This window comes from Cetorhinus maximus, chromosome 18 (genome assembly GCF_964194155.1).
Source record: "Cetorhinus maximus chromosome 18, sCetMax3.hap1.1, whole genome shotgun sequence".
Classification (NCBI taxonomy): domain Eukaryota; kingdom Metazoa; phylum Chordata; class Chondrichthyes; order Lamniformes; family Cetorhinidae; genus Cetorhinus; species Cetorhinus maximus.
In genome coordinates, this window is record NC_135896.1 from 46,493,661 (window position 1) to 46,506,466 (window position 12,806).

The following is a 12,806-nucleotide window of genomic DNA, read 5'->3' on the forward strand; positions in this document are numbered from 1 at the left end:
GCAACCCACCTTAGGCACATCTCTGTTGATAAAATGGTATTCTCATCTACTTTAATATTCACAATTTTGCTGTTAACTTATTGCTGATTGATATCATCTTCAATAGACATGTGCAAAACAATCACTTAGTATTTCTGCTATACCCTGGGACCCCATTAAATTTTATCCTAGGGAATCTTTCAATGGCCTTGTACAGCCTTTAGTGTTTCTTTGACTCCTAGCATAGCTATCAAAATTGCTGCCAGTGTCTAGTATTCTCTGTTCCAGTGATCTTATAGTTGTTTTTCTTATCCTTTGATGGGATATGGGCATCAATGGCAAAACCAGCATTTGTTGTCCACCCTAATTGCCCTTGAACTGATTGGCTTACTAGACCATTTCAGAGGACAGTTAAGAGTCAACCACATTACTGTGGATCCAGAGTCACATGTAGGCCAGACCAGATAAGAATGGCAGATTTCTTTCCAAAAATGACATTAGTGAACCAGGTGGGTTTTCACAACAGATGATAGTTTCATAGTCACCATCACTGAGACTAGCTTCCAATTCCAGATTTTTTTTTTTATTAATTGAATTAAAATTCTACTAGCTACCATGCTGGGATTTGAACCTATATCCCCACAGCATTAGCCTGGGTCTCTGGATTATGAGTCTGGTGACATTACTACTATGCCATCACTTCCCTACCAATTGTAGCTTTTGTTGCCTTTCATGTATTATTAATTTTTTATGTCTATATGAGAATTATATCCTTCTAATGCATGAAAACATTTTTTGTTTAAGTCCCCCAAGGATCTATTCTTGGCCTGTCCGGCTGCACAGCAATGTGCTGCCACTAGGCAACATCCTCCAGGGACGCAGCACTGGATTTTCACATTGGGCTGGGGAAACGTGAGTTAGCCTATTTTCCACTTTGGAAACCCGAGTCCATCCCCTCTGCCCAAACTGCCACATTTTTGTCTCCCGGAGTCATGGGCAGGAAGGGTTTGGGTTTTCCAAGTCACAATGTCAGAGGGGTGGAGGTGCTGAGGTGGGGTGGTTAGAAGACCTACCTTGGTTCATTGGGACATCGGACTAGTTCTCCAACTAGGTCCATTACGCCCCCTCACACCCCTCCAAAACTCTTCACATTTATTATGCCCCTCCGTACTCCCTCATATCTATTATGCCTTCTCTATAACCACTCATATTCTTCATGTCCCCTCATACCCCACATATATCCTCCATAGACGCTCACCCAGCAACCACTAAGTACAGTCCATCAGGAGCCATGTCAAGCACTGGGAATCCTCGGAAATGGATATTAAAAAAGTACACTTTTAACAATCTAATAGCGTGGTCACTGAAAAGCAACTATTCATATTTTTAAAAACATCTTGACCCAATGAAAAAAAGTAAATTCCCATAAATGGTCATCCTTTAATAACCCCTTAAGACTGTCAAACTGTAAACACAAACCCCTGCTGAGACAAGTGGTTCTGTAGGTTTTGAAACTCAGCCAAGCATTTTTAATGATCCCTGCTGTCAAAACACATTCTTGGAAATGCAAACAATGGAGCCTGTTGAAACTGCAAAAGCAAATGGCCCTTTTGTTCTAAGCTACACCAGATGTTCTTTCAATCAAAGCAGTTCAGCAGCAGGTATCTGTTCGTTTTCTCTAAACAAAAGCTGCAGGCCAGTTTTTTTTAAATGAAAGGGCTGTGGACATTTAAAGCACTTCAGATCATGACAGAAGATTTCCCAAGTGCCGTTTTCTTCAGTCTCAAACACATAACAGTACTTCTCCAATGGCAAAAGTACGATGATAATACACCTCAACACTTACACAATGCTGATCAATGTAATGGTCAGCTTACCTTTTACTGGACAGAGTCCTATAATCTGTCACTCCAGTAAAACACATCTAATTTACCATACATCATCTAATGATGAAATGTGAAACTATCAAACCATTTAACACTTGCCTTTTAGAACATTCCTGTCTGTTCAGCAAGCTTCGTCCAAGATTCATGAACTCAAACAGGGTGGGTTTTCAGAAACCTTCCAAATCCCACCCAACCTGATGAAAATACAGGGGGACAAGAAGAACATATTTCATCTAGGGCTGTCAATGGTGACCGTGATATCAGAGGACCTGCTTGCAGGGTCGTAACCCAAACCTAACCCCCACCTCTTCCTGCCCATGGGAAGTTTGTATAAGCTACATTTCCATTGGGATATTCAAAACTGTGGTCCTATAAACTCATTTTATGTTCAACCTATACACACTCCTTACTCTCTTGGGACATGAAAATCTGGCCAAATGTGTCAAGTTTCACACGTTTGCTGATGATACCTGCTCTACCCCTCCACTATTGTCAGACTGCTTGTCCAACATGAGCTGCAATTTTCTCCAATTAAAGATTGGGAAGAATAAAACCATCGTCTTAACTCTGGCCACAAAGTTTGTACCTTCAGTGATTCCATCACCCATGCTTGTTGATCCTTGTTAGCACCTGGTCCCCCAATGGCTCAAACCAAAAAATTCTCATCTTCATACTTAAATCCTTTCATGCTCTTGCCCCCTCCTATATCTCCATAACCTTCTCCGATCCTAAAAACTTCCATGATCACTATGCTCTACCAACTCTGGCTTCTTGTGTATCTCATTCCTTTTGCTATATCTTTTGCAGTCACACCTTAAGCAGTCTAAGTCTTAAGATTCGAATTTCCCACCCTGAACTCCTCTATCTTTCCTCTTTTATGGCATTCCTTAAAATAATTTCTCTTCAAGCTTTTAGCTAACCCTCATAATATCTGCTTCTTTGGTTCAATAACAATGTTGGCATGATTAGGCTTCTGTAATGCACCTTGGGATGTTTCTCTAAATTAAAGGACAGTATAAATTGTTAATTGATAAATGTTAATTATTCCTAGATTAAATGGAAGGTGGTAGTAAATTTTATAAATTAAGACCAACTTCATTTGAACATAAAATGTACTTAAAAGTAGCAAGTCAGCTTTTTTTCCTTGATCATTATCTTTGACACATAATAGATCATTCTTCCAAACTGGTACCCTTCAGAGGTGACCTGCCCACTTAGCGTCCAAGGTAAAGTCTGTGAAGCTGCACATCTTTCTGCAGCCAAATCCAAACAGAAATTATGATGAATGTATGAAAGCTATTCAACAGAGATAGTTTACATATATCAAATGCAACGTACTTAGAGAGCTTATTAAACTAGCAATTGCTAGTTTAATTTTTTTTCACCATTACGGGAATGCTGGAAGGTTAGTCTAGCAACACATATTTTGGTGCTTAGGTTCCCAAATAGGAGGTTAAAGCAGCCGTTTTGTTTTCACCTCCACCACTGAAAGAGGTATCCACTAAGTTCCATTCTCCTCTTATGACTCATTTACATAGTAGGAAGGTCTCTCTTTACATTTACCAATGGAACAAACTTTTCTGATTTGAGTGAATCAAGAAGGAAACTTGTAATTCTGACCTCTTGAACCAGTCCGCTTACAAACAATTTTGAATGTAGGTTATATATTTCTCAGTCCTTGGATTAGACAAGTTGGGACATTGAGCAATTACATTCATAAGGTTCACTCATCACTTATACCAATATGGGAGTTTTCCCACAAACTTACAGGTAACAAGTTTTAAAATTGGTTATTCCAAACATGGCAGGGATTGTTTGGTAAATAATTCTGCAATGTAACATGGATAGTTTGAAGTTGGCTAGTTTTAAGATTTGAAGTTCTAGTACAATAATGAACTTTCTTAGGAACATTGCCAGTCTCCATGCGTACTGGCACCAGAATATTTCCAGTTAGAATTATTAAAGGAACTAGTGACTACTTCAATGGCTACTATCCTATTTTTTTCCCCCTCATGGATTTCTATTTGTGCAAATGCTGAACAGATATTGCTCAAAGTTAATCTAAAAATTATTAGTGATACAAACTTAACTCAGGGATACATGGTTTTCTTCAATGCGGTTATATCTTGTGGTTTCTTAATTCATGTGTGCAAAAAAAAAAAAAAAAATTGTGCACTGTTTCTGAGCATTTCTTGAGCTTAATCGTGAGAGGAGTCTGTGCTTTATCTTGATTTGGAGATTGTTTGAAATCTGCTCTGTGGCGTTGGACTGATTGAAGACACTGAATATGGTGCTTACCAGAAAAGCCTGTTGTACGTTTTGAAACCAGACAAGCTGGATTAGAAGGTTTTAAATTAAAAATGGAACCAACTGGTTATCCAAGAATACTTTTGTCCCAAATACTATTCCTCTCATTTGTCAGATAATGATGGCAGATGTAAAACACATAATGAAAATAATGAGTGAATATTGAAGAGTACAAGAAAGAGTGATCATGTGGTAGGATAAAAATTAAAATATTTGGAGTTTTCTGAAATTGTCTGATTATCGTATTACCAAAGCTGTTAATTTACAAGGTTTTGAGAACTGAAAATTACACACTAAAACCCGCAAGGGGGAAGTAAGTTGAAGGAGGTTTGAAGGTTGAACAGTTTTACTAAGAAAACTTGAAAATTACCTCTGCCTCGTCCCAATTGTTAGCTTTCTTTTTATATAAAAACCTCAGCAGCATCTGAAATGATACAGTATCAACCACATTGTTTTATAAAACCACCAGGGCTTTTATTGACTGGAAAAAAAACACAAAGTACTGAGTAAATGACAATGCAATGCCTCCTGCACTATACAATAGTACAGTCTAGTTTTTAATGCTGGCGAAATTTTTAAAAAATACATGAACCAGAACAAATAATGTGAAAAACATTAGTGATATTGTGTTAACAAAATTATAAGCACCAAATATACATTTTTATACTTCAAATGTGTAAACAGTTCATCGTTCACCACATTGAATAGCTGTATGACTAGGACAAGAGGTTGGAGATATAAAGTGCAAACTTCAAGTCAACATTCATAGTGGGTTATTTCCTTGTACAAAACAAGTATTTGTATATAGTTTGCACATTTGAAACATAAATAAAAATTATCAGTTTTTAAAATGATAAGTTCCAGCCTAGGTGTTAGTGTCAAACCCAGTTTGCCATAAATGTAAAGAAGTACTTTGCATACCTATTATACAGTGAATAATGACAAAGTGTTAAGGGGTAGGAATGGAAAATGTTTGACTCAAGTCTGAGTACTTTATTTAGAAATAGGTTGATCATACTTCCAGTATTCATTGTGGATTCTAGAAAATAAATTAAAAAAACACAAACAAAATTGTGATTCCCTTAGTTTTTCATTGCACTTTAAGCAGCAGTACCAATAGTCTCTCTAAACAATTCTTCATTTGTACACAGTGTCTCCTGACAATCTGGTGCTTTCCGATTGGTCTGCACTACCAGGTGGTCTCTGTGTGTACAAAAACGAGAGGAGGAAAAGAGCGACGTCTAGGGATGACCAATAAGAAGTGTGCGATGTTACTGCAGACCAATACCGGCTTTCTACAAGGCCTTCCCGCAGTTCAAAATCAAGGCGATGCTCTAACTCCACTAACAGAGAAAAAATAAACAGCTTGTCAACACTTCAGAATTTAAATAGAAATTCAATAATGCAAATTTCACATTAAACGGATACAATTTTCTCACATCCATAAGTTGTACACTACATGCCCATCACCTAGATCTACTCAATTGTACCTTGCTGGGCAAGAGGGGTTAAAATCAACACAATGAAGACCAGCAAGCTGAACAACTGCATAGTTGATCTCTATGAGCTATCTGAACTGTTCAGCTCACTGGAAGGCAGAAATGACAGAGGCCTCAGCCAACTTTATTTGATATTGTGGCATTTTTGCCAGCAGGGGTTTTGTGAAACCCCACTTCTTTCAACACCTTCATTTAACACTCAACCAGCAGTACAAGGCAAAATAAGTAGGGCATTAATTCTGCGTCTATCTTAAAAACCTTAGAATGCAAAGTCCCTTATATTACCCAATGTTGCGGATGATTCTCCAAAAGCAAGTTTATCCTTCACATACCAATAGCATCGACAAAGAGCCCAATGAGGAAAATCACAGGCACACGGTTCTTTTACAGCTTTTGATTTGGCTTTGTATTCACAACATTATCTCATATTTATATAGCACCTTTAACATCACAGGAGCATTATAAAGCAAAATTAGACACTGAGGCATATACAATATTAAGGAAAATGACCAGAAGCTTAGTCAAAGAGGTAGGTTTTAAGGAACATTTTAAAGGAAGAAAGAGAGGTAGACAGGCAGAGATTTAGAAAGGGAGTTCTTGAGCTTAGGGCCTAGGTGGGTGAAGTCATGGCCACTAATGGTGGAGCAATTAAAATTTGTGAAGCTCAAGAAGCCAGGATTAGACAAGTGCAGGTATATCAGGGGGGATGAGGCCTGATTGTGGGCTGGACGAGATTAGAGATAGGGAGGGGCAAGGCCACTGAGTAATTTGAAATCAAGGATGAGAATTTTAAAATCAAAACATTGTTTAACTGGAAGCCAATGTAGGTCAGCAAGTATAGGGGCGATTGGTAAGTACAGACACTGGCAGCAGAGTTTTGGGTTATCTCAATTTTATGGAGAGGCCAGCCAGGAGCGTATCGGAATAGTCAAGTCTAGAGGTAACAAGAGCATGAATGAGGACCATTCTACATCATACAAGATCCGTGTCCCAAGGTCATTTAAAAATGACCATTAAAAAAACCTTTGCAGTGAAAGAGTATAAGCTTAATTGATAACCTTAAACATAACCTTTCTTATTTTAAAGACTTCCACATATCTCAAGGTATGTTCATCACTAGTGATATAACCAACAAAATGATGCTCAGGCAGAATACTTCTATCAGTTTCCTATTTTAGCCCTGCATTATATTAATCACCAAACTGGGAGGGCAGTGATTGATGGTGGAGTCATTTTTAATGTCACTATTTAAATAAAATTGCTGTTACATCTTTAGTAATGTTGTGTTCACCCGTTCAATTTTGTTAACATGGGTAGTTTGGAAAGATCTACTCTTTCATAGCAGCAGCATAAAAAATAATTTACTGCAGCTAATTCACCATTCTCCAAATTCAAGCAGGAGGCAGGAGGATCTAAATCCAGAATGGATGTTACTTGAGAATGAAAGTCATTGAACGATATGAACCAAAGAGTTAATAAACCCATAACTATAAATCATTTCAAACACTAAAAACAAATACAATGCAGGGCTATCAATGCTTATTAAAGACTTGATGGGCTAAATTAGCATCTCGCTCTTTGGAATGCTCAGTCCTCCCTAGGAATTGTCCTCAGGCTTTTCTAGAAGGGCAGTGCTTACAGGTCAAATCCAAATCCAGCAGCTTTCCCTTCAGTTCAGAGCAGAGTAGATTTTGTTCTTCAAAGTTGTCCCATTCTCTCAGTGCCAATGCATTTTGATTCATCATTGGCTAACCAGGCTGGCAGAAGTGAAACATGGCACAGTTCAATTTAGAAGACTGTTGAGGGACAAACCTGCTATTGGAGGGGTTAATTCAGTTGGTTTTGGACAACAAAGTTATGGCTATTTATTTTCACTCACTATTATTCCAGCATCAAACACTTGAAGCCCAGAAGTAGCAGCAGACCAATTAAAAAAAATATTTCCCAGTATTCCTTGCAAATCATCGACTTCTCGGCCAGGATCTTCCAGCCCCGACACTGGTGGGCATTGTCGTGGACGGGACGGGAAAAATTGGAGAGCCGTTGACTTTTAACTGCTCTTCAAATTTTCCCATCCGCCCGTGACGATACCTGGTGCTGGGGCCAGAAAATCTCACCCCTTGGAGAAACAAATTTAGCGATTATGGTTGTTCATTTCATCAAATACAGTACAAATTAAGGATAGGCAAAGTTTATGGAAATGTTATTTACTTTGCAAGAAGCTTTGAAGAATAAGACTTGCATATACTAACCTGTACCATACAAAAGACCAGAATTATTGCGTGACAGAATCCTTGGACTGTACTGAGCTTCAGATGCTCTCCTCTCTTCTACAATTGTTTCTTCCTTGTATTCCTCAGCGGTTGTAGAACGTGTGAATCTTGCAAACAGTATTCCACCAATGCCTTTTCCTATATGTGCAGCTCCTAATAGGAACAAAAAAAATGAAAATTAAGGTGGGAAAATGTAATACTTTATGAAAGGTGTGTAAAACTCCATACACGAGCTATTAATGACCTTGATAAACAACACTCACCATTTTGATCAGGAAATAAAGCTGTATGTAGAACATTTAGTTGTAAGGCTGAAGTCATGGTTTGGAATTTCAGAGATTAAAAGGCTTCAAATTTGAAATGACAGGTCCAATCAACACACAAATAAAAACAGAATGTACCAGAGATACTTAGTTTAGGCAGTATCTATCGAGAGAAAAATAGGTTGCGTTTCGAGTCAAAAGACCTGAAATGATGAAAGGCTATTAACGGGAAATACTAACTCCGTTTTTCTCTCCACAGAAGCTGCCTGACTTGCTGAGTATTTCCAGCATTTTCAGTTTTTTATTCCAGGTTTTCACCACCTGCAGTATTTTGCTTTTGTATTTTTTTTCCCTAGATTGAAAAATTGCCTAACAGACGAGGTCACAAACATTGCAAACAATGCATTTGAAGGGTGATAGGATCGGCACTGTTTGGGCAAGTGGATTTAACAGTTGAAACACAGTTGAATAAAAATCAAATGGAAGCCTAAATTAAGATTAAAATCAGGTCAAGAACTTTTCAAAAACATTTAAATTCAATTTTGAAATTTCCTTCACCAGGAGACCAAAGCAGGAAGGATAAAAACTTGCAGTGAAAAAGAAACAAAAATCAAGCTACAGATGGTAAGGCAGACACAGTCAATCACTTCTTTCTCTGCTATTTCTTCCAATTCTTGATAAAAATGGAGCGGACCCATGACTACAAGATTTCAAGCTCGAAGACTAAGTGTAGATTACCAGCATTAGTTCAGTTTCACCACAGGCAAAGGGTCATCAAATGGCATTTTATTGCTGTGCAACATAGTTGAGAAGCATTTCAGAAAGCAAAATGACAAGGAATTATCAGTATTTTATTTAGACTATGCAAAGGCCAGTGGTGTAGTGCTGCCAGAGCATACCAGAGCACTGCTCCGGCACCTCCGAAAGGCATTAATGGCTAGTCCTGTAATCCACAACCCCGCACCCCTGCATGGTTCATAGGGACCATAACGAATAGTTACTAACACTGCCTGCGGCATTTAGACACCCGTCCTTAACTCAAAGAGCACTCAGGTCAACTTAACCTATCCAAATCCCAATTCTCTTTCTTGACAACAATACAAAACACTGCTAAGGAAGCAAAATCACTCATGAAAGACGCATTGATATAAACTTCTGGAGATCAGCTGTGAATTTTAAAACTAACATGAGAACAGGACCGGGTGGAGAGGGAGGGCAGTGAAAAATGCAAAGTGGTGAAACCTCTATTGAAATCCTTGTAAGGCTGTAAAGAGTAAGTAAAAATATTTTTAAATGTATTTTCTAATAAACAAATCTGGGGTTTAACAAGAAATGTAAGCATGGAAAAAAATGGAGCTTCACTTTATCTACTTTCAGATTTCTTAGTTCTCACCCAAAATGTACTCATCTTTAAGATGTGGCAGAGCTGAATGATAGAATTGCTCTGACTAATTCATTATTAGCAATGCTGATAGAATTTTTTTTAATAAAACACCAGATTGTCAGCTAGTGTACATTTGCATAAAAGGCGACACTAGGGGATGCTTGTATTTGGTATTACAGCTGCTCGCCGTGTCTGTAGGAGTCATATATGGTGCGAATGGCCAACATATCCTTGCTTCACTCAACTTAGATTCCAGAAGACGTTACAACGCATTTTTCCTGCTGCCAGCAGAGCCTGTCCAACAGCCTCGAAGATTAGTAGCTAGGAAAAGACATTAGCTTTTCCGAAACTCCAGCTCCAGCCTTGCCCCACTGCCAATACCTATTTTACCTTCGGCACCTTCTATCTAAAAGCTGGAAGGTGAACTCTCCTCTGCTTATTGCCATCTATAATATGCTCTACTTGGTTTTTCTTTCCACTGAAACCTCGGTTAAGGAAGAAGGAAGACATGTCAGAGGAACTGTTTTGGAAAGTGGCATCATCAGAACAGATGCGACTAAGGCGATGGAACTGAGAGAATGGGATGGAGTCCTTACAGGAAACGGGGTGTGAGGAGCTGTAGTCAAGGTAGCTGTGGGAGTTGGTAGGCTTGTAATGAATATTGGTGGACAGTCTATCAGCAGAAATTGAGACAGAGAGGTCAAGGAAGGGAAGGGAAGTGTCAGTGATGGACAATGTGAAAATGATGGAGGGGTGCAAATTGGAAGAAAATTAATATATATTTTTAATGAAGTGGCATCGAAGCAGTCATCGACATACCGGAGAGAGAGTTGTGGGAGGGGGCCTGAGTAGGACGGGATTCTTGAGAGAAATGCTGGAATTGGTTATGCAGGGCAGCAGTAAAACTTCCTGATTGTGTCTTTTGTGAAATGAAGTAAAGTTTAAACATTCATTCCCTTTAGTGGTTGGTAACAATTTAGAGCTCAATATTGCATTTCGGTTGCTGGTCCAGAACACTGAGCCAAGTGCTTTCTATATTGGGAGTACAGCAGGGCATTACCGAATTCAACACCACGAAGCAGGGTGCCAACTGTGAGCTTTATCCGTTGCAAAGTGCTTTCCTCGTAATCAAGGATCAAAAATGTTAATCAATTGTATTTTTCATTTTTGGGCATAGTTAGAAATTACCTAGTTTAATAGAATTCCAGGTCAGTCAGTATAGAAGCAGCACTAAACTTCCGTCTCCATTCTTTTGAATCAAACTCATGCAGAAGATGCAACACCTGCCCCTTCACTTCCTCTCTCCTCACCGTCCAAGGGCCCAAACACTCCTTTCAAGTGAAGCAGCATTTCACTTGCATTTCCCCTAACTTAGTCTACTGCATCGTTGCTCCCAATGCGGTCTCCTCTACATTGGAGAGACCAAACGCAAACTGGGCGACCGTTTTGCGGAACACCTGCGGTCTGTCCGCAAGAAAGACCCAAACCTCCCTGTCGCTTGCCATTTTAACACTCCACCCTGTTCTCTTGCCAACATGTCTGTCCTTGGCTTGCTGCATTGTTCCAGTGAAGCCCAACGCAAACTGGAGGAACAGCACCTCATCTTCCGACGAGGCACTTTACAGCCCTCTGGGCTGAATATTGAATTCAACAACTTTAGATCTTAAACTCCCCCTCCCCCCATCCCCACCCCGTTTCTTTTCCCCCCCCACCCGCTTTTTTTTCAATAATTTATATAGATTCTTCTTTCCCCACCTATTTCCATTATTTTTAAATCTAAAACTAAAACCTTTAGTCTTTCCACCCCACCCCCACTAGAGCTGTACTTTGAATATCCTGTATTCCATTCTTAATTAGCACTTTTCTCAGACAAAGACCACCACCTTCAACACCTCTTTGACCCTTTTGTCTCTGACATCTTTTGATTATCTGCTCACACCACACCCTCAATGTGTCTCTTCCCCCCCGCCCCCCACCCACCTTAAACCAATTTATATTTCTCCCTTGTTGAAACTATGCTGCTTCTGCCGAAGGGCCATGGAGGCTCGAAACGTTGACTGATTTCTTCTCCGCCGATGCTGCCAGACTTGCTGAGTTTTTCCAGGTAATTCTGTTTTTGTTTTGTTTTGGATTTCCAGCATCCGCAGTAGCTTTTAGCTTTTTGTTTTTATCATTTAACAAACACCCATGTCTACAATGCCACCTTGTGGATCAAAAGCACAATAACATCAGATCATTCAAACATTAAGAACGGAACACAAGAAAACAAGAATTAGGAGCAGTAGGGTATTCAGTCCCTTGTGCCTGCTCCATCATTCGATAAGATCATGGCTGATCTGACTGTGGCCTCAAGTCCACTTTCCTGCCTGTTCCCCATAACCCTCGACTCCTTTGTAGATCAAAAATTTGTCTAACTCAGTCTTGAATATGTTCAATATATTCAACCACATTGCTGTAGGTCAGACCAGATAAGGACAGGTTTCCTTCCATCAAAGATATTAACAAATCAGCTTGGGTGAGGAACTCTTTTCACCTTTAATCTCATGTGCCAGGTATGAACTTTAAAAGACTTCATATGGCTCCATCAATCATACATAGCCCGTCCCTTCCTATCTTTCCAGCCCTGTAACCAATCCTCTAAAATCCCCATCTCTTTCTCGACTACTTACAGAAGCCCCACCCTACTTTGTCCTACGACGGGTGATTGTGCTTTCTGATGCCCGAGTACCAAGTTGTAAAATTCTCTCCCTAAATATCTCTGCTTCTCTAGCTCCTTCTTGAAGCATCACCTTCTTTGGCCTGTCATCTATACGTCTTCAAAGCATCTTGGGACATTTTCTATGTTGAAGCTGCTTTATAAATGAGTGTTCCTTTGGAAATGGAGAGAATTAAAATGAAAAAAAAAAAATCAGGAAAGCGTTCTACAAGTATATCAATGAAAAGAAAGAGAATTGTTAAATGTGAGAAGGAATCAGAGAAGGGAGGATGGAGACTTAGAGAATAAACAGAAATCAGTGCTGTACTTAACCAGCACTTCACAAAAGTGTTTTAAAAAAGCCAGTGAATAGGAGGCAAGCTTCCTTCTAAGGTGTATGTGGGCACGAATGTGCGGCAACCTGGAAGATACTGCTGCTTACATATAATGTATGCATGGCCATCAAAACAAATTCACAGATACCACCCATTGAAATGGGCAGGCCGCGTACAACAAATAA

The 12,806-nt window shown here is 39.3% G+C and overlaps 1 protein-coding gene across 1 annotated transcript in view; it reads right to left on the minus strand.

Moving 5' to 3' along the window:
- Positions 1-4,621: 4,621 nt before the first annotated feature.
- The window catches only part of ddhd1b (DDHD domain containing 1b), a 95,390-nt gene continuing 87,205 nt past the window's right edge, over positions 4,622-12,806 (minus strand). Inside the window, 2 exon segments of the mRNA XM_078562610.1 lie at positions 4,622-5,515; positions 7,924-8,097. Of these exon segments, the coding sequence (XP_078418736.1) occupies positions 5,310-5,515; positions 7,924-8,097 (380 nt within the window). The 3' untranslated portion in view covers positions 4,622-5,309.